General features: G+C 48.0%; 1 protein-coding gene across 1 annotated transcript in view; it reads left to right on the top strand.

The window, feature by feature from the left end:
• LOC149454083 (C4b-binding protein alpha chain-like) overlaps positions 1-17017 on the top strand; it is a 49396-nt gene extending 32379 nt beyond the window's left edge. The window contains 2 exon segments of the mRNA XM_089687799.1: positions 8547-8778; positions 16680-17017. Coding sequence (XP_089543925.1) covers positions 8547-8778; positions 16680-16710 — 263 coding nt within the window. The 3' untranslated portion in view covers positions 16711-17017.
• The last annotated feature ends 1843 nt before the right edge of the window (positions 17018-18860 follow it).

Raw genomic sequence — 18860 nt, 5'->3', positions numbered from 1 at the left:
AAAACACTAGAAGCCAAAAACAGCAGCTGTAAAAACGCCCAGTGTGCATGAGGACTAATAGTGCACTGGTATAGGAAACACAGTATTGTAGTAAAAAATACACTAAAGTTAATTTTAGGGCACACAAACACAATCAATTACCCAATTTTTTGATACAATATGAGGTTGGGCAGCATCACGCTTACCCCTAACACAGGTGGTCAGTCACTATAGCTGGCTTCTGTGTTCTTCACCTATAGTAGCCCCCATTCTCATAAGGCAAACAAGCCTATCGGTACTTTGTTTTCCCCCGGCAGGGCCGCCATGGGGGGGGACAGCCCATACACATGTAAGGGGCCCAGGCATTCTGAGGGCCCGGGTATCTTGAGGACAGGGGCGGACTGGGGCGGAGAAAATGCCCCATGGATAAGGAAGAGCCAGAGGAGGAGCAGGAGGTAGTCTGTGTGTAGCTGCCAGAGGAGCATCTTTTCCCCCAGACACCATGACCGACTTGGAAGTCAGCCGGATCTGCTCCATCTCCTGTGATCCTGTCTCCACTGTCTTCCTGACCCTTCCCCAGTCCACTGCTTGTCTAATCCAAGACTCTGCCTCCCCTTTGTGTCTGCCAACCCCACCCACGCTCCAGCCACCTTCATGCAATGCACTGTGCTGTGGGAGGAGTTTTGTGGGCAGTAATTTTGCAGCTAGGACAGCCCCCACCCCTTTATGCTCTCTTTGCTCTCTCTCTGACACCGTTCAAGTATGGGCGTTTTTGAATTGAATTTTGAATTCTGCCAGCGATTTAAAAAATGCTTTGCTAAAATGACGAATCAAACAACGCGAATTTCAGGTGCAATTCACGTGATAGATAGTGCTGCAAACCGCATCACGCGACGCTTGTCGCCCAAAAGAAGCTCCTGCTCTGATGCAAGAAGCTTTACACTATAGTTTGCTGCAATTGCTCGAATTATCACATGACAATTGAGGCAAAAGCGCATTGTGTTTTTAGGTGCCATTAAAATGATTGACACCTGAAATTTGCATTGTGCAATTTGTCATTTTAGCAGAGCATTTTGTAATTGTGGGCAGAATTGCAGCAAATCTGCCAGTAATTCAAAATGTCCAAGTGTGAACGGAAGCTCATTCTCTCCCTTGTGCTGTCCCTCTCCCTCTCTCCCTCTCTCTCTCTTTCTCTCCCCCCACCCCCCTCACTCACCCCCTCCCTCGCTCCCTCGCTCTCTCTCTTTCTCCCCCCCTTCTCTCACCCCCCCTCTCTCGTGCTCTCCCGCTCTCATTCTTTCCTGCTCTCATTCTCTCCCGCTCTCATTCTCTCTTTCTGCCTTTCTCTCTTGGATAAGGGGGGTGGGACTGCAGAAAAAGGAGCATGTGGAATGAAGGAAATGGGACTGGAGGAGGAGGACATGGGATGGAGGTGATGGGATTGGAGGAGATGTACTGGAGGAGGAGATGGGAGTAGAGGAGGTAGAGGACATGGGATGGAGGATATTTTAAGTTGTAAGAGTGTTAAAATAAAAGTGGGTGCACTGAAGGATGGCCAGTGGGAGGTTTTGGTGGACGGCCAGTGGGTGGGCCCTGGGGCATGTTGGTGGGCAGGCACAGGGGGGGGCAGGCCTAAATCTGTGTAAGGGGCCCCAAAATTTCTGTTGGCTGCCCTGCCCCCAGGACATATTCACAATGCTATAGTTTCTGGCTACCACACCAGGACAGGCATGAAATGAGTACAGCAAACAGGTGCTTGTGGTTGGCAGACACGCATAGAGGTTCAAAGACAGTTCAGGTAGAAGGCAGACAAGGCTCACAATAGTCAGGGTCAAATCCATAGTCAAATGGTGTCAAGGTCCTACCTTTTCCCTGTGGTTATGTTACTTCATGTGCTGGTGTCCATCTTGGATTCTGCTGTGCATGATGGGAGCCCTTTTATGCCTTCAGGTTTCTGTGGTCCATCCTCCAGAGGGGTGTGGCTGATGACATATAAGCCTGTGGCCCGCACATGCTCTTTGCACTTGTGTCTTGTGTCTTTGTGTTGCTGTTACTCTGTTCTGACTCTCGTGACTCTCCTGGTATCTGATTCGGCTTGTCTTGACTATTCTTTGTATTCTCCTTTGATCTGACCCTCTGTTGCTGAACCCGGCTCGTGACCTGTGATTCTCGTCTGCTGTCCTGTACTGTCCTGTCCTGTTGTTGTTGACCCCGGCTTGTCTGACTACTCTTTTGTCTCTTCCACCAGCTACACGCCATTGGCGGCGGCCATTACCGCAGCTGAGGTGTCTCGGGGGCCGCGACCTGGTTCCTGGCTGCGTCAAGTCCATCCCCACCATCAGGGGCCCTGGTGAAGGGCAGCCTGGGACTTAGACTCCGCGCCCTGAGGGACTTCGGTCTGTGGGTGGTGGTTGTCGTCAGCCAGTGCGTTACATTGTTAGGCCTGCCTGTCCGTTCCTCAGCTCCTGCCCTGACATTACACAAGTGCCATGAATCCTGACGGTGCAGGTACGCCTTCGCTCCCAATGCTAGTTGCCAGACTCGATCAACAGGATCACCTGTTGGATCAGTTCGCTCAGGCGTTGCAAACTCTGCTTGCACGCACCGCGCACCTTACTCCTGGTGTTATTAGGCCGGTTGTCGCTCCGGTGGTCGCTTCCGCTGCTGTTCCGCTTGCTGTGCCTACCGCCGCGGCTGATGCGGCACCCGCGGTGTCCAGAGGTATGACCGGTTCAGCCCCTCTTCCACAGCGCTTTGGGGGTGAGCCGAGTCAGTGTCGTGGGTTCCTCAACCAGGTGGGTATTTATTTTGAATTAATACCCCACGCCTTTCCGTCTGAGAGGTCAAAGGTGGGGTTCCTCATCTCACTACTCTCAGACAAGGCCTTGGCCTGGGCAAATCCCTTATGGGAGAGGAACGACCCGGTGATTCAAGATTTTTCTGGTTTTGTCGATGCCTTCCGTAGGGTATTCGACGTACCGGCTCGTTCCGCCTCGGCGGCCAAGCTGCTCATGACCATGCATCAGGGTTCACGGACCGTGGCCGAGTACGCTATAGAGTTTCGTACCCTGGCGGCAGAGGTCGGTTGGAACAATGAGGCTCTGGTGGCTGCGTTTTCTCAGGGTCTTTCTGACTCATTGAAGGACGAGATTGCAGCTAAGGAACTGCCTGTGGTGTTGGAGGAGCTCATCTCTTTCCTGATCCTGATTGACACCAGGCTCAGGGAGAGGCCTTCACTCAAGGAACGCCTGCGGAGGCCTTCCAATCGACTGGCACCTGCGTTTTCTGTCCCACCCGTTCCTCCCTCTCCTCCCACGCCTCCTGGGGATAGCTTGTCTGGTGGGGAACCCATGCAGCTGGGGTTTGCTCGCCTTTCCGAGGGGGAGCGGGCCGCTCGGCGTCGGGAGGGTCGCTGCCTGTACTGTGGCCTCGGTGGGCACTTTCGGCAGTCTTGTCCGGTCCGTCCGGGAAACGCTCGCACCTGAGATCATGTCGGGGACAGATCTTGGGTGGAGTTTCCTCGTCCCCGGCGTTCCGCAAGGATAAGCCACTGATCACCGTGGTCCTTTCTTGGACAGGGGGCTCGGTGACGGCCCAGGCGTTGGTAGACTCTGGGGCCGGTGGGTTGTTCTTGGACAGCTCGTTTGCTGCGCAGCACTCCATTCCCCTGCAGGCTCGTGCTGCCCCATTGGTTCTCGAAGCAATAGATGGCAGGCCCCTGCAGCCGCCGCAGGTTACCCACGAGACCCTGCCAATAGAGGTAGCCATTGGGGCTGTTCACAGGGAGTTGGCCTGTTTTCAGGTGATTTCTTCCCCACACTATTCGGTGGTTTTGGGGTATCCCTGGCTCCAGAGGCACAATCCTACCTTCAATTGGCAAACAGCCGAGATTCTCTCATGGTCTCCACAGTGTGGGGCCGGGTGCATCCGGGGGCCAGTTAAGGTATTGTGTGCCTCCTCGGACTCTGCGTTGCCCACCGACTATGGGGAATACCGGGACGTGTTCGATAAGGTACGCGCTGGTACCTTACCACCGCATCGTCCTTACGACTGCGCCATATCCCTGCAACCCGGGGCCACTCCTCCACGTGGCAGGGTGTACCCTCTCTCGGTTGCGGAGAATAAGGTCATGGAGGAGTACGTGGTGGATGCGCTTTCCCGGGGGCACATTCGTAAGTCTACTTCCCCAGCAGGAGCGGGGTTTTTTTTCGTAAAGAAGAAAGGTGGGGAATTGAGGCCCTGCATCGATTATAGGGGTCTCAATCGGATTACCATTAAAAATGCATATCCAATTCCTTTGATTTCTGAGTTATTCGACCGCCTTAAGGGAGCAACGGTCTTTACCAAACTCGACCTTAGGGCGGCGTACAACCTCGTACGGATCAGACAGGGGGATGAGTGGAAGACCGCGTTTAACACCAGAACTGGGCACTACGAATACCTGGTGATGCCCTTCGGATTGTGTAACGCGCCCGCGGTCTTTCAGGAATTCATAAACGATGTCCTTCGTGATTTGTTGCAGCAATGCGTAGTGGTTTACCTGGATGACATCTTGGTTTACTCTACCTCCATGGAGTCCCATGTCCAGGATGTTAAGCAGGTGCTGCAACGATTGCGTGAGAATGGACTCTTTTGTAAACTCGAGAAGTGCGAGTTCCATCGATCCCAGGTTGCCTTTTTGGGCTACATAATTTCCGCGGAGGGATTTTCCATGGACCCTCAGAAGGTTGCGGCAGTTCTGCAGTGGCCTCGTCCCAATGGTCTTCGGCCCATTCAGCGCTTTCTGGGTTTTGCCAACTACTATCGGAAGTTCATCAGGAACTTCTCCACATTGGCAAAGCCTCTCTCTGACCTAACCAAGAAGGGGAGTAACCCTCACGAGTGGCCATCCGAGGCCATCAGAGCTTTCGAGGCTCTGAAAGCTGCCTTTGCTTCGGCTCCGATTCTTTCGCATCCCAATCCTGGGTTGCCCTTTGTCCTCGAAGTTGATGCTTCCGAGACGGGAGTAGGGGCTCTCCTGTCTCAGCGTCGGTCACCCGATGGACCCCTACTTCCCTGCGGGTTCTACTCCAGGAAGCTTTCCTCGGCTGAGTGCAACTACCAGATTGGAGATCGGGAGTTGTTGGTCATCATTCTGGCTCTCAAGGAATGGAGGCACCTGCTCGAGGGTTCCGCGGTTCCGGTCCTCATTCTTACCGATCACAAGAACCTGACTTATCTTTCGGAGGCCAAGAGATTGACACCCCGCCAGGCCAGATGGGCTCTGTTCTTGTCACGCTTCAACTATGTGGTTTCATATTTGCCTGGTTCCAAGAATGTCAGGGCTGATGCGTTATCACGGCAATACTCTGAATTGTCCAGGGAGGACTCTGAGCCAATCTCACTTATACCTCCAGATCAGATCCTGGCTGCCATTCGCACCAGTCTGACCTCTCCCCTTGGGGAGCAGATTTTGGCGGCTCAAACTGATGCTCCTCCCGGGAGGCCGGAGGGTAGATGTTTCGTACCCGAGGGATTGCGCACCCGCCTGCTGCGTACCTACCATAACGCCAAAACTGCCGGGCATCCAGGGAAGAACCAGCTGTGTTGGGTCGTCTCTCGCTTATTCTGGTGGCCAACCCTCCGTGCCGACATTGCCTCTTATGTAGCGGCATGTTCGATCTGTGCCCAGAATAAGTCTCCACGGCATCTCCCTTTGGGTCTTCTGCAACCCATTCCCAATGGGGAGCGTCCTTGGTCACATCTAGGGATGGACTTTATTGTAGACCTCCCGGTGTCTCGGGGTCATACGGTCATCCTCATGATCGTCGATCGGTTTTCCAAGATGTGCCATTGCATTCCACTCAGGAAATTACCCACAGCGCAGGAACTGGCCACGGTCTTTTCCAGGGAGATTTTTCGCCTGCATGGGTTACCTAAGGTGATTGTCTCAGACCGCGGGAGTCAGTTCGTGTCCAGATTCTGGCGTGCCTTCTGCTCCCAGTTGGGTATTAGTCTCTCCTTTTCATCAGCCTACCACCCGCAGTCCAATGGGGCTGCGGAGCGTTCCAATCAGGCCTTAGAACAATTCCTTCGGTGTTATATTTCAGACCATCAGGATGATTGGGCCGATCTCCTGCCGTGGGCAGAGTTTGCCAGGAACTCGGCGGTCAACTCCTCCACCGGGATGTCTCCCTTCATGGCCAACTATGGGTTTCAACCCGCGGTATTACCTGAGAGGTTCTCACCACAGGACATTCCGGCTGTGGAGAACCATCTTGCTGCCCTGCGTTCTTCTTGGGGGCAGATCCAGAGGGCCTTGAGGGACTCAGCTCAGCGCCAGAAGTTCCAGGCTGATCGCAGACGGTTGCCCGCTCCTTCATACCAGGTCGGCGATCGGGTGTGGTTGTCTACTCGCAACCTCAATCTTCGGGTGCCCACACCCAAACTGGCTCCCCGTTTTGTCGGTCCTTTCCGCATTCTCCGCAAAGTGAATCCGGTGGCCTATGCACTTGCCCTTCCGTCTGGGATGCGGATCTCCAATATCTTTCATGTTTCCCTGTTGAAACCTCTGATCTGCAATCGCTTCACTACCTCTCTTCCTCGGCCCCGTCCTGTCCGGGTTGACGGTCATGAGGAGTATGAGGTGAGCCGGATCCTGGACTCTCGATTGGTGCGCGGTCAATTACAGTTCCTGGTTCATTGGCGTGGTTATGGTCCCGAGGAGCGTTCCTGGGTTCCTTCCGCGGATGTCCATGCTCCTGCCCTCCTCCGCGCTTTTCATACCCGCTTTCCTCAGAAACCTTTTGTTGAGCCACGGAGGGGGAGGGGCCCTTGAGGGGGAGGTACTGTCAAGGTCCTACCTTTTCCCTGTGGTTATGTTACTTCATGTGCTGGTGTCCATCTTGGATTCTGCTGTGCATGATGGGAGCCCTTTTATGCCTTCAGGTTTCTGTGGTCCATCCTCCAGAGGGGTGTGGCTGATGACATATAAGCCTGTGGCCCGCACATGCTCTTTGCACTTGTGTCTTGTGTCTTTGTGTTGCTGTTACTCTGTTCTGACTCTCGTGACTCTCCTGGTATCTGATTCGGCTTGTCTTGACTATTCTTTGTATTCTCCTTTGATCTGACCCTCTGTTGCTGAACCCGGCTCGTGACCTGTGATTCTCGTCTGCTGTCCTGTACTGTCCTGTCCTGTTGTTGTTGACCCCGGCTTGTCTGACTACTCTTTTGTCTCTTCCACCAGCTACACGCCATTGGCGGCGGCCATTACCGCAGCTGAGGTGTCTCGGGGGCCGCGACCTGGTTCCTGGCTGCGTCAAGTCCATCCCCACCATCAGGGGCCCTGGTGAAGGGCAGCCTGGGACTTAGACTCCGCGCCCTGAGGGACTTCGGTCTGTGGGTGGTGGTTGTCGTCAGCCAGTGCGTTACATTGTTAGGCCTGCCTGTCCGTTCCTCAGCTCCTGCCCTGACAAATGGCAGGTAGAGTTCAGAGAAAAGTTGATATCCAATCCAAGATAGTCAATAAGGGAATCCAAACTAGCAGGCACAGAAACAGGGAGCTTGGAGCAAGTGTCAAAAGCATAATATCGAAATTCTGAGACTGCAGGTTTAGCTGGCTTAAATCAGGTTTGGTCTCCACCCAGAGACTAGTCACATCAATCACACTGCAGACAGAGAATGTATCACAACCAAAACCAAGATGCCGGAATGAGACCAGCAGCTGTGATGGAGCAAAAGTGGTACACGCTCCTGACAGGCAGAGTAAGTAGACACTCAGCATGTCAAGTCTTAAAATTTTGTATGGCCTTGAAAAGACAACAGACCTCAGTACCCTTATATTTTTCATGTGCAGTGCTTTAAAATCCCCTACAATGTTAAGTTGTAACCACGAATAATGATCCTAGAATTTTTGCTCTCATTCTGGCATGTGCAGTGATATGTTAATGTGTGTTTCACAATCAATGTTTTCATATGTAGGCGTCCCAACATGATTTTTTAGGTGCATGAATGTGGGGGATCTTTAATTTCTCTTACACTTTTTTTCTTTAACTGTTTTTTCCCCTGTTGGATACCTTTTTTTTTTGACGACTGGTTCTCTCTAATGAGGCATCTAAAAGACCCCTGATGTCGCCTCACTGCTCTTGTGAAACTAATGAAATGCTTTCAATTAGCTTCTTCTCCAGCCATACCGGCTTTGGAAAGTGACACCGGGACCCAGCAGAGATGTTTTACACATTGCTCATCCATGTTCATCCAGGAATTTCAGATGGGCATGAAGAGCCCTGGAAACATGGCATAGGTGTATGCGGGGGGGGGGACCAGGAGTGTGTGTAAAACACCTCAAATCCACCTCTGTAGTTTTCAGCTCGGTGGCACTGATAGGGCTAAGCAATGTTGGTATTACAAGGTGTTTGGAGGTTTCCTTGTTAGTATAAGGTGTTAGGAGCTCACTAGAATTCTGTCAGAATCAACAGGTATATTTTTCACACTTGTCACACATGATAAAAGGCTTTCAACAGTATAGGAGGATATCATTTTTAGGGTTTACTTTCTATATATAAAACTTTCTGTCAATTTTATTTTAGAGGAAGGTTGCAGCTCACCAGAAATTGCTAATGGACGTTTAACTCACAAAAACAACATCCCTTATGATCCTAAAACTGATGGCCATGGATTCTCTGCTTCAGATCAAATTGAAATCATTTGTGATACTGGCTATAGACTTCAAGGAAGAAGCAGGAGCACATGCAGAAAAGAAAGTTCTTGGTTGGTTTTTACCAAATATGTGTGGTCACCGGAGCTGCCAACCTGTGAGAGGTGAGTTTGTTTGTATGTTGTGTTATGTAAGGAAAATTAACTAAAATACTGTATGCAACCCTCAAGCTACAAGACTGCAATTACTGAGTAACTTTGTAAGGCTTGCTACCCCAAAGGAACCCATGAAGCAATTTTTCAGGTCTCAGGGAACTTGTACACATTTTTTTTTTTTCTCTCTAGCTCCCTGGACAGTAGCAAGACCTGTAGCATGATCAGTATATTAAAGATATAACATAATCCTTACAGTACATTGGTTCAATCTATACCTGGTATTCTTTAACTATGTATACAGGGATTTTTTTAGTGGGATGGAGGAATGCAGTTTTGGCACCTCCAGCACTGAATGTATGTAAGGGCAAGGGGTGCTGGAAGGTCTATTGATTCTGGCTGGCTGGGGGTCTTTTGTTACTGGAGGGTATCTAATTTTGCATGATGGTCTATTGTTGCTTGTGGGAGTTCTATTGTTGCTGGAAGAGATCTACTGTTGAGGGAAGGGTCTATAGTTGCTGGCTGTTGGGGGATCTGCAGTTGCTGCCGGGGGTCTATTGCTGGGCTGATATTTTGTTACTGGGGTCCATTGTTGCTGGGGGCTCTGCTGCTGGTTGCTGGAGATCTATTCAACTTTTTTTTTTTATTAAATTTCATACAAATGACCACAAAATTATATTTGTCTGTGTATTCTGTATAAGGAGTGGTACTTGGAGGTGGGTAGGGGGTGGAAGCAAGGGACTGTGCTCAGAGATTGGTAGGGGGCGGAGACGAGAAGTAATTCAGAAAGGGGGAGTTCCTGCACCTATTCTCTGATATCATACCTGTAGGATCAATCTAGAAGCTGGAAATCACTGTAGCAGATATTGCTTTTGCACTGATCTCCCTACCTTCTAGGAGCCGAATAGCTGCCCTGCTGCATGGTGAACATAGGAGGTGTTGCTCAAGCACCGTTCAGAGATCACCTAGCATCTTCTCAATGAATGCAAAGCAATTTCTTTTTGGATGAGCTGGAAAGGAGTGAGGTGAAATCATTTTCCCAGCTCATCCAATCAGGGAATGCTTTGTATTCTCTGAAAAAATGCAAAGCATTCTGAGTGGAGCCTATGCCCAGCAGCTGACCTCCTGTGTTCACAATACCGCAGGGCAGCTGCTCAACTCAAGGCCTAGAAGCAATTGGAAATCACTGGAGTAGTGGTGCCTATTACAATGATTTCGAGCTTCTAGAAGGATCCTACAGGTATTGTATGTGTATGTATACAGTTGCAAGAAAAAGTATGTGAACCCCTTGGAATTACGTGGAGTTTTGCATGAATTGGGCATAAAATGCGCTCTGAACGTCATCTAAGTCACAACAATAGAAGAACAGTCTGCTGAACATAATACTACACAAACTTTAGATGTTGCCATGGTTTAATTGCACATAACATGTAAACATTCACAGTGCAGGGAGGAAAAAGTCACAGTGCAGGGAGGAAAAAGTATGTGAGGCCCTAGCTTAATGACTTCTCCCAGAGCTAATTGGAGCCAGGAGTGAGCCAACCTTGACTCCAATCAGTGATGATATTGGATGTGTTGCTGACAGCTGTCCTGCCCTTGAAAAACACACACCTGTTTTGGGTTTACTGGTTTCAAGAAGCACTGTCTGATGTGCTTCATAGAAAAGAGCTCTCAGAAGACCTACGATCAAGAATTGTTGACTTGCATGAAGCTGGAAAGGGTTACAAAAGTATCTCCAAAAGCCTTGATGTTCATGTGTCCACGGTAAGACAGACTGTCTACAAATAAAGAAAGTTTAGCACTGTTGCTACTCTCCCTAGGCGTGGTCGTCCTGTAAAAATGACTGCAAGAGCACAGCGCAGAATGCTGCATGAGGTAAAGAAGAATCCCAGAGTGTCAGCTAAAGACCTACAGAAATCTCTGGCACATGCTAACATTTTTGTTGACATATCTACAATAAGAAAAACATTAAACAAGAATGGAGTACATGGGAGGACACCACGGAGGAAGCCATTGCTGTCCCAAAAGAATATTGCAGCACATTTGAAGTTTGCAAAAGAGCACTTGGATGTTCCACAGCACTACTGGCAAAATATACTGTGGACAGATGAAACCAAGATTGAGTTGTTTGGGAAGAACACACATTATGTGTGGAGAAAAAAAGGCACAGCACACCAACATCAAAACCACATCCCCACTGTAAAACATGGCGGAGGGAGCATCATGGTTTGGGGCTTGTTTGCTGCCTCAGGGCCTGGACGGATTGTTGTCATTGATGGGAAAATGAATTCCAGAGTTTATCAAGACATTTTGCAGGAAAACGTACCACCATCTGTCCGCCAACTGAAGCTCCGCAGAGGATGGGTGATGCAACAGGACAATGACCCAAAGCATGCAAGTAATTCAACAAAACAATGGCTGCAACAGCACAGAATACGCCTTCTGGAGTTGCCCAGTCAGAGTCCTGACCTCAGCCCGATTGAAATGCTGTGGCATGACCTTAAGAGAACAATTCACACCAGACATCCCAAGAATATTGCTACACTGAAACAGTTTTGTCAAGAGTGGTCCAAAATTACTCCAGATCATTGTGCAGGTCTGATCTGCAACTACAGGAAACGTTTGGTTGAGGTTATTGCTGCCAAAGGAGGGTCAACCAGTTATTAAGTCCAAGTTTCACATACTTTTTCCTCTCTGCACTGTGAATGTTTACATGTTATGTGCAATTAAACCATGGCAACATCTAATGTTTGTGTAGTATTATGTTCAGCAGACTGTTCTATTGTTGTGACTTAGATGACGTTCAGAGCACATTTTATGCCCAATTCATGCAAAACTCCACGTAATCCCAAGGGGTTCACATACTTTTTCTTGCAACTGTATGTGTATGTTACACTGGTCCAAGATGAAACTATGTAAAAATATCTATACCTGGAATTCCTGTTTAATAATATATGTACATATTCAATAACCGTTTTGGTTTCACACCTTTTTATACCTTTTCCTTCTGGAGCTCAAGTTTTATTCTGAGTTTTGTTTTGCCAGGGTGAGATTTCTCCTCTAGGAGCGATTGTACAGCCAACTCGCATGAGCAGACCTAAAAAGATGTCCTCCTTCCTCTCCTATACCCCACAACTCTTCACTCCACTAACCTTCCTCTGCTGTGCTGATACTGCCACCTATTCCCTGAACATCCACGTTCCCTGCCCTGGCCACTCACCACCCTCTGTCCCCCGACTTCTCAAGCACTCCCCTACACTGAGCAGTGCTCCTCAGCTTATGTCCTGCAGCTCTATCCAGCACAGCAGTGTACTCCAAGCCTGGGGACATGACAGCAGAACCCCCAGTTAGATGCCTCTGCCTATCACTGGCTCTCTGCTGCTTCCACTATCTTAAGGCTGGTACACACAGGCCGAATATGTGCTGTTTTTGGTCGATTCAATAGAAACCGCCTGACATTAGGCCTGTATGTAAAGCAGCCTGTCCGACAGAAGCTAATCAACTTTTATTGAATGGGCATGCTGAAAGTGCAGGAAACCCAGCATCCAATTAGCACTTGCAGCCAATGGCTGTGAGCGCTGCTCAGTGTGTTCTGGTGGGGGGGTGCAATCCTCCTATCAGAACACAATTAGTAGGGGAGATCGCCACTCTAACATCGCTTAGTACGGCGACCTCCCAGGTGGGGCATTGGAGGTGGGGAAAGACCCCTTGTCCCTTAACACTGGGACAAGGGTGCCATGCAAGGGGGTGCTTCCCCCTCCAATGTTGAAAGGCACATGGTTGGGTCTGGTACAGGAAGAAGGGGGGACATACCTGCTACCTTACCTTTCTTGTCTACCAAGGCTTACATGCCTGGATATGTCTGGGTAGAAGCCCACACTATTCCGACCTGTTGCATAACACCATGTACAGCAGGGGTATTGAATTAAAATTCACCAAGGTCAAGTCGGTAAAATCTTCTTCCAGCAGAAGTCCGAATCAATGTCTTTGCTATGATTTGTATCCTTTGCATCACATCCCCCCACTCTTCTTAGGCAAGGTTCACATATCTGGCTGGGGAACAGGTGTAAAATCGCATGTGTTCCTAACCCACAGAGAAATGCACTACACTTTAGCAGATGTGTGGGGGTGTCGTTAATTCCTTCAGATTGCTACCTACAGCACATTATCGCATGCACCACACCACATGGTGCTGCAGTTAAGGTGATGGAGCTTAGGACATCAATGGGGGGGCTGAGGACAGTAATGGGGGGGGCTCAGGACAGTAATAGAGGGACTTAATACAGTTAACGGGGAGAACAGTTAAAATCCCCACTTCACATTACTGTCTTCAGCCCCCCAATACTGGCTTCAGCTCCCCCATAACAGTCCTCAGTGACCCCAATAATGTCCTTAGCAACCCTTATAATGTTCCCCCGTTACTGTTCTCAGTGTCGCCATTAATCTCTTCAGTCCCTCATTACTGTCCTGAGCTGTCTTCAGTGACACTATTACTGTCCTAAGCCCAACATTACTGTCCTAAACCCCATCCATTAGTGTTCTGAGTCCCCCCATTACAGTCCTCAGTAACCCTATTAATGTCCTTAGCGACTCCATTAAAGTCCCCCTCCCTCTCCTCATTACTGTCCTGAGCCCTCCCCATTGCTGTCTTCAGTGACTCCATTACTGTCCTAAGCCTACCATTACTGTCTTGAGCTCCCTCCATTACTGTCCTGTGTCACCTCTTATCTGTTCCCAGTGTTCTATTAATGACCTTAGCGACCCCATTAATGTGCCCCTCATTACTGTCCTCAGTGACCCCATTAATGTCTTCAGCCCCTCATTACTGTCTTCAGTGACCATATTACTGACCTAAGCCCCCATTACTGACCTGAGTCCCCCATTACAGTCCTCAGTGACCCCATTAATGTCTTCAGCCCCTCACTATTGTCTTGAACTGCCTCATTACTGTCTTCAGTGACCCCATCACTGTCCTGAGTCCCCCCTTATATCACTGTCCTGAGTCCCCCCCCCATATCACTGTCCTGAGTCCCCCCCCCATATCACTGTCCTGAGTCCCCCCCCATATCACTGTCCTGAGTCCCCCCCCCAATATCACTGTCCTGAGTCCCCCCCCCAATATCACTGTCCTGAGTCCCCCCCCCCATATCACTGTCCTGAGTCCCCCCCCATATCACTGTCCTGAGTCCCCCCCCATATCACTGTCCTGAGTCCCCCCCCCCCATATCACTGTCCTGAGTCCCCCCCCCCATATCACTGTCCTGAGTCCCCCCCCCCATATCACTGTCCTGAGTCCCCCCCCCATATCACTGTCCTGAGTCCCCCCCCCCCAATATCACTGTCCTGAGTCCCCCCCCCCCATATAACTGTCCTGAGTCCTGCCCCCCCCCCATCACTGTCCTGAGCCCCCTCCATTACTGTGTTCATTGAACTCATTAATGTCCTCAGCCTTAAGGCATCCCCAAACATGTTGTTGAAAGGACTTATGTATGTTGGTTGCCATTTAAAGAGTATCTAAACCCAAAAAACTAAAATGTATTAATATTGCAGCCAATCCTTAAATGTGGTGGCTACATTAAGGGTTTCTTTAATTAGGTTTTTGTTCTCTATTTTCAAGTAGCGATCTAACAAATTACATACTTCCTGTCTTAGAGCGACACCTCTGGGCAATTGCATTGTCAGTCTGAGAGAGGGTAGTGTTAGATACGCTAGCAGAATTAGGTGGATATGTTATAACATACAGTCAGGTCCATAAATATTGGGACATCGACACAATTCTAACATTTTTGGCTCTATACACCACCACAATGGATTTGAAATAAAACGAACAAGATGTGCTTTAACTGCAGACTGTCCACCTGATTTGGATGTAAATACCCTCAATTTAAAGCGAACGGTGTAGGAATTACAACAGTTTGCATATGTGCCTCCCACTTGTTAAGGGACCAAAAGTAATGGGACAGAATAATAATCATAAATCAAACTTTCACTTTTTAATACTTGGTTGCAAATCCTGAAGTCTGGAACGCATAGACATCACCAGACGCTGGGTTTCATCCCTGGTGATGCTCTGCCAGGCCTCTACTGCAACTGTCTTCAGTTCCTGCTTGTTCTTGGGGCATTTTCCCTTCAGTTTTGTCTTCAGCAAGTGAAATGCATGCTCAATCGGATTCAGGTCAGGTGATTGACTTGGCCATTGCATAACATTCCACTTCTTTCCCTTAAACTCTTTGGTTGCTTTTTCAGTATGCTTTGGGTCATTGTCCATCTGCACTGTGAAGCGGCGTCCAATGAGTTCTGAAGCATTTGGCTGAATATGAGCAGATAATATTGCCCAAAACACTTCAGAATTCATCCTGCTGCTTTTGTCAGCAGTCACATCATCAATAAATACAAGAGAACCAGTTCCATTGGCAGCCATACATGCCCACGCCATGACACTACCACCACCATGCTTCACTGATGAGGTGGTATGCTTAGGATCATGAGCAGTTCCTTTCCTTCTCCATACTCTTCTCTTCCCATCACTCTGGTACAAGTTGATGTTGGTCTCATCTGTCCATAGGATGTTGTTCCAGAACTGTGAAGGCTTTTTTAGATGTCGTTTGGCAAACTCTAATCTGGCCTTCCTGTTTTTAAGGCTCACCAATGGTTTACATCTTGTGGTGAACCCTCTGTATTCACTCTGGTGAAGTCTTCCCTTGATTGTTGACTTTGACACACATACACCTACCTCCTGGAGAGTGTTCTTGATCTGGCCAACTGTTGTGAAGGGTGTTTTCTTCACCAGGGAAAGAAGTCTTTGCTCATCCACCACAGTTGTTTTCCGTGGTCTTCCGGTGTTGCTGAGCTCACCAATGCGTTCCTTCTTTTTAAGAATGTTCCAAACAGTTGTTTTGGCCACGCCTAATGTTTTTGCTATCTCTCCGATGGGTTTGTTTTGTTTTTTCAGCCTAATGATGGCTTTCTTCACTCTTTGGATCTCATCTTGAGAGTTGACAGCAACAGATTCCAAAAGCAAATAGCACACTTGAAATGAACTCTGGACCTTTTATCTGCTCATTGTAATTGGGATAATGAGGGAATAACACACACCTGCCCATGGAACAGCTGAGAAGCCAATTGTCCCATTACTTTTGGTCCCTTAACAAGTGGGAGGCACATATGCAAACTGTTGTAATTCCTACACTGTTCACCTGATTGGGATATAAATACCCTCACATTAAAGCTGACAGTCTGCAGTTAAAGCACAGCTTGTTCGTTTCATTTCAAATCCATTGTGGTGGTGTATAGAGCCAAAAATGTTAGAATTGTGTTGATGTCCCAATATTTATGGACCTGACTGTATAAACTCTGCTATACTTACCTTTGCATCAACAGTCTGACACTCCCTGTGAGATCCCTCACCTGCCTGGCATCTGCTTTCCAGGTTTTTCAGTCACCTTGATTGGCTGGCATAGGATGATGTCACTCATTCCTGCACACAGGCACTGTGCCAGAATGAAAACTGAACTGCGCATGCAAAGCTCAGGGCACATTCTACAGAAGACTGTGACCATGCAGGTAGGTTTTTATTGCAGAAGAGATATTCAATACCCTTACAGTCTGCCTGCTTACAGTGTTTTTAATATCAGACTTTAGTTCCACTTAAAGCGGTTACAGCAACAGTTTTTCCCTTTTGGGATACAAATTTTACACAAATGAATAAAAGCTGGTCATTGTAAGTACCCCTGTCAGTGGTAAATGGTTTGTCTCAACTCCCTAACTGCCACTTTTGCCTGACAGCTTGGTCTGCTAAAGGAAGTTGAAAAATAACAGATTTACTGGCTGGATCACCAGGTGAATATAATGATATTCTTATGTTGAAATAAACAGCTTCCTAATATATACACATCATTCTGTTTTCTTTATAGTATGAAGCCAAAATATGACTATTTGGATTGACCCACCTGACCCTGTCCTTAAATCAAGCTTATGACATTCAAGATTTTAGAGAATTTCTTTTTGTCTTTTTAATACATTTTTATATAGTTATTTTGTGCAAAGATAACTTGTAATAAAACACGAATAAATAGTGCATGGCAATGAAAACTGGCACAATGGAAAATCAGAGTTATCTGGAGGAACAAATCCTACAAAGACTCACACAAAACCTAAGGGCTCATTTATATTTGCTTCCAAATGTGACATTGGACATGCTTTCTGATTGCCAATCAAAGTAATTCTCATTAAATAAAATGGTAAGTTTACAGTCCTGTTTACACATTGCATTTGTTTTGCTTTGCATCGCTTAAAAAATTATACAACATTTTGTCACTTTCTATAGCAGAAAGTGAGTGGGGTCCAGAGAGAGGACTGAGTGGCAGAGGATCAGTAAATCTGGGGGACCAGAGCAAGACCAACTGCCAATGTTACATGTGGTGTGCTGTGTGGGAGCATAATAGCTGGAAATGGACGGGGACAAGAGAGAGGAGGATCATCAAATCAGAGGATCAGCAGAGCTGGGGATTACTACTGAGTGGGGAATCAGCTGACCGGGGGGTTACTACTGAGTGGGCGATCAGCAGAGCTGGGTGGGCGACTGAGCAAGGGATCAGCAAAGCTGGGGGTACTACTGAGTGGGGCATCAGCAGAGCTTTGCGTACTACTGAGTGGGGGGGTCAGCAGAGTTGGGGGTACTATTGAGCAGGGGATCAGCAAAGCTGGGGGCTACTAATGAGTGAGCATCAGCAGAGCTGGGGGTACTATAGAGCAAAGGATCAGAAAAGCTAGGGGTACTACTGAGTGGGGCATCAGCAGAGTTGGGGGTAATATTGAGCAGGGGATCTGCTGAACAAGGGTACTAATAAACTGGGAATATGCTAACCAAGGGTACTAATAAGCTGGGGCCCTTTTAAAACAGAAAATCAACACAAATGGCATTTCTTAAGCGTCATTAGCACTTTGAAAAAGGCGTCACCGAAGCATCAAAAACACAGCAAAAAAGCATGATGAAGCCATAGGTGCTTTAATGTGTGCTGAAGTTGAAGCAAGTGTAAATGCTCCCTAAGGGAGCTGTAACTTGTTTCAAGCAATTGTAGTCCTCTTTTTGGGGGGGGAGGGGTTATGGGAAATGGCCCTTCCCAAACAAACTGTAGCTCTAATCCTGCAAATAATTAGGAGAACCAGAACCTCCGTTAAGTGAAAGAATAGTTTGATAAAAGAGTTGGCTATGCCTCCACCCAGGACAAGGCCTCTGAACAGTAACCTAGTCAAAGTAATTGGGAGCAGAGGAACTACTGCATCCAGCATAGAACAATGACCGTAGGCTTATAGACACAAAAGTATAGAAAAGATGCAAACATTAGATAAAAGATTAGCAATAGTATATACAGTACATCCAATTTACAGACATGTAACATCAGCAAATGAACCCAATAGGAATCCTGGTGTATACAGTTGCAAGAAAAAGTATGTGAACCCCTTGGGATTACGTGGAGTTTTGCATGAATTGGGCATAAAATGTGCTCTGAACGTCATCTAAGTCACAACAATAGAAGAACACAGTCTGCTGAACATAATACTACACAAACATTAGATGTTGCCATGGTTTAATTGCACATAACATGTAAACATTCACAGTGCAGGGAGGAAAAAGTATGTGAACCTTTGGAATTAATAACTGCTTGACCCTCGTTTGGCAGCAATAACCTCAACCAAACGTTTCCTGTAGTTGCAGATCAGACCTGCACAACGATCTGGAGTCATTTTGGACCACTACTCTTCACAAAACTGTTTCAGTGTAGCAATATTCTTGGGATGTCTGGTGTGAATCGCTCTCTTAAGGTCATGCCACAGCATTTCAATCGGGTTGAGGTCAGGACTCTGACTGGGCCACTCCAGAAGGCGTATTCTGTGCTGTTGCAGCCATTGTTTTGTTGAATTACTTGTATGCTTTGGGTCATTGTCCTGTTGCATCACCCATCCTTTGCGGAGCTTCAGTTGGCAGACAGATGTTTGTACGTTTTCCTGCAAAATGTCTTGATAAACTCTGGAATTCATTTTCCGATCAATGACAACAATCCGTCCAGGCCCTGAGGCAGCAAAGCAGCCCC

The sequence above is a fragment of the Staurois parvus genome, unplaced genomic scaffold (genome assembly GCF_062004578.1).
Source record: "Staurois parvus isolate SC_StPar_1 unplaced genomic scaffold, SC_StPar_1.0 ptg000438l, whole genome shotgun sequence".
NCBI lineage: Eukaryota > Metazoa > Chordata > Amphibia > Anura > Ranidae > Staurois > Staurois parvus.
Note: the sequence above shows the minus strand (reverse complement) of the source record. Positions and strands in the feature narration are given on the sequence as shown.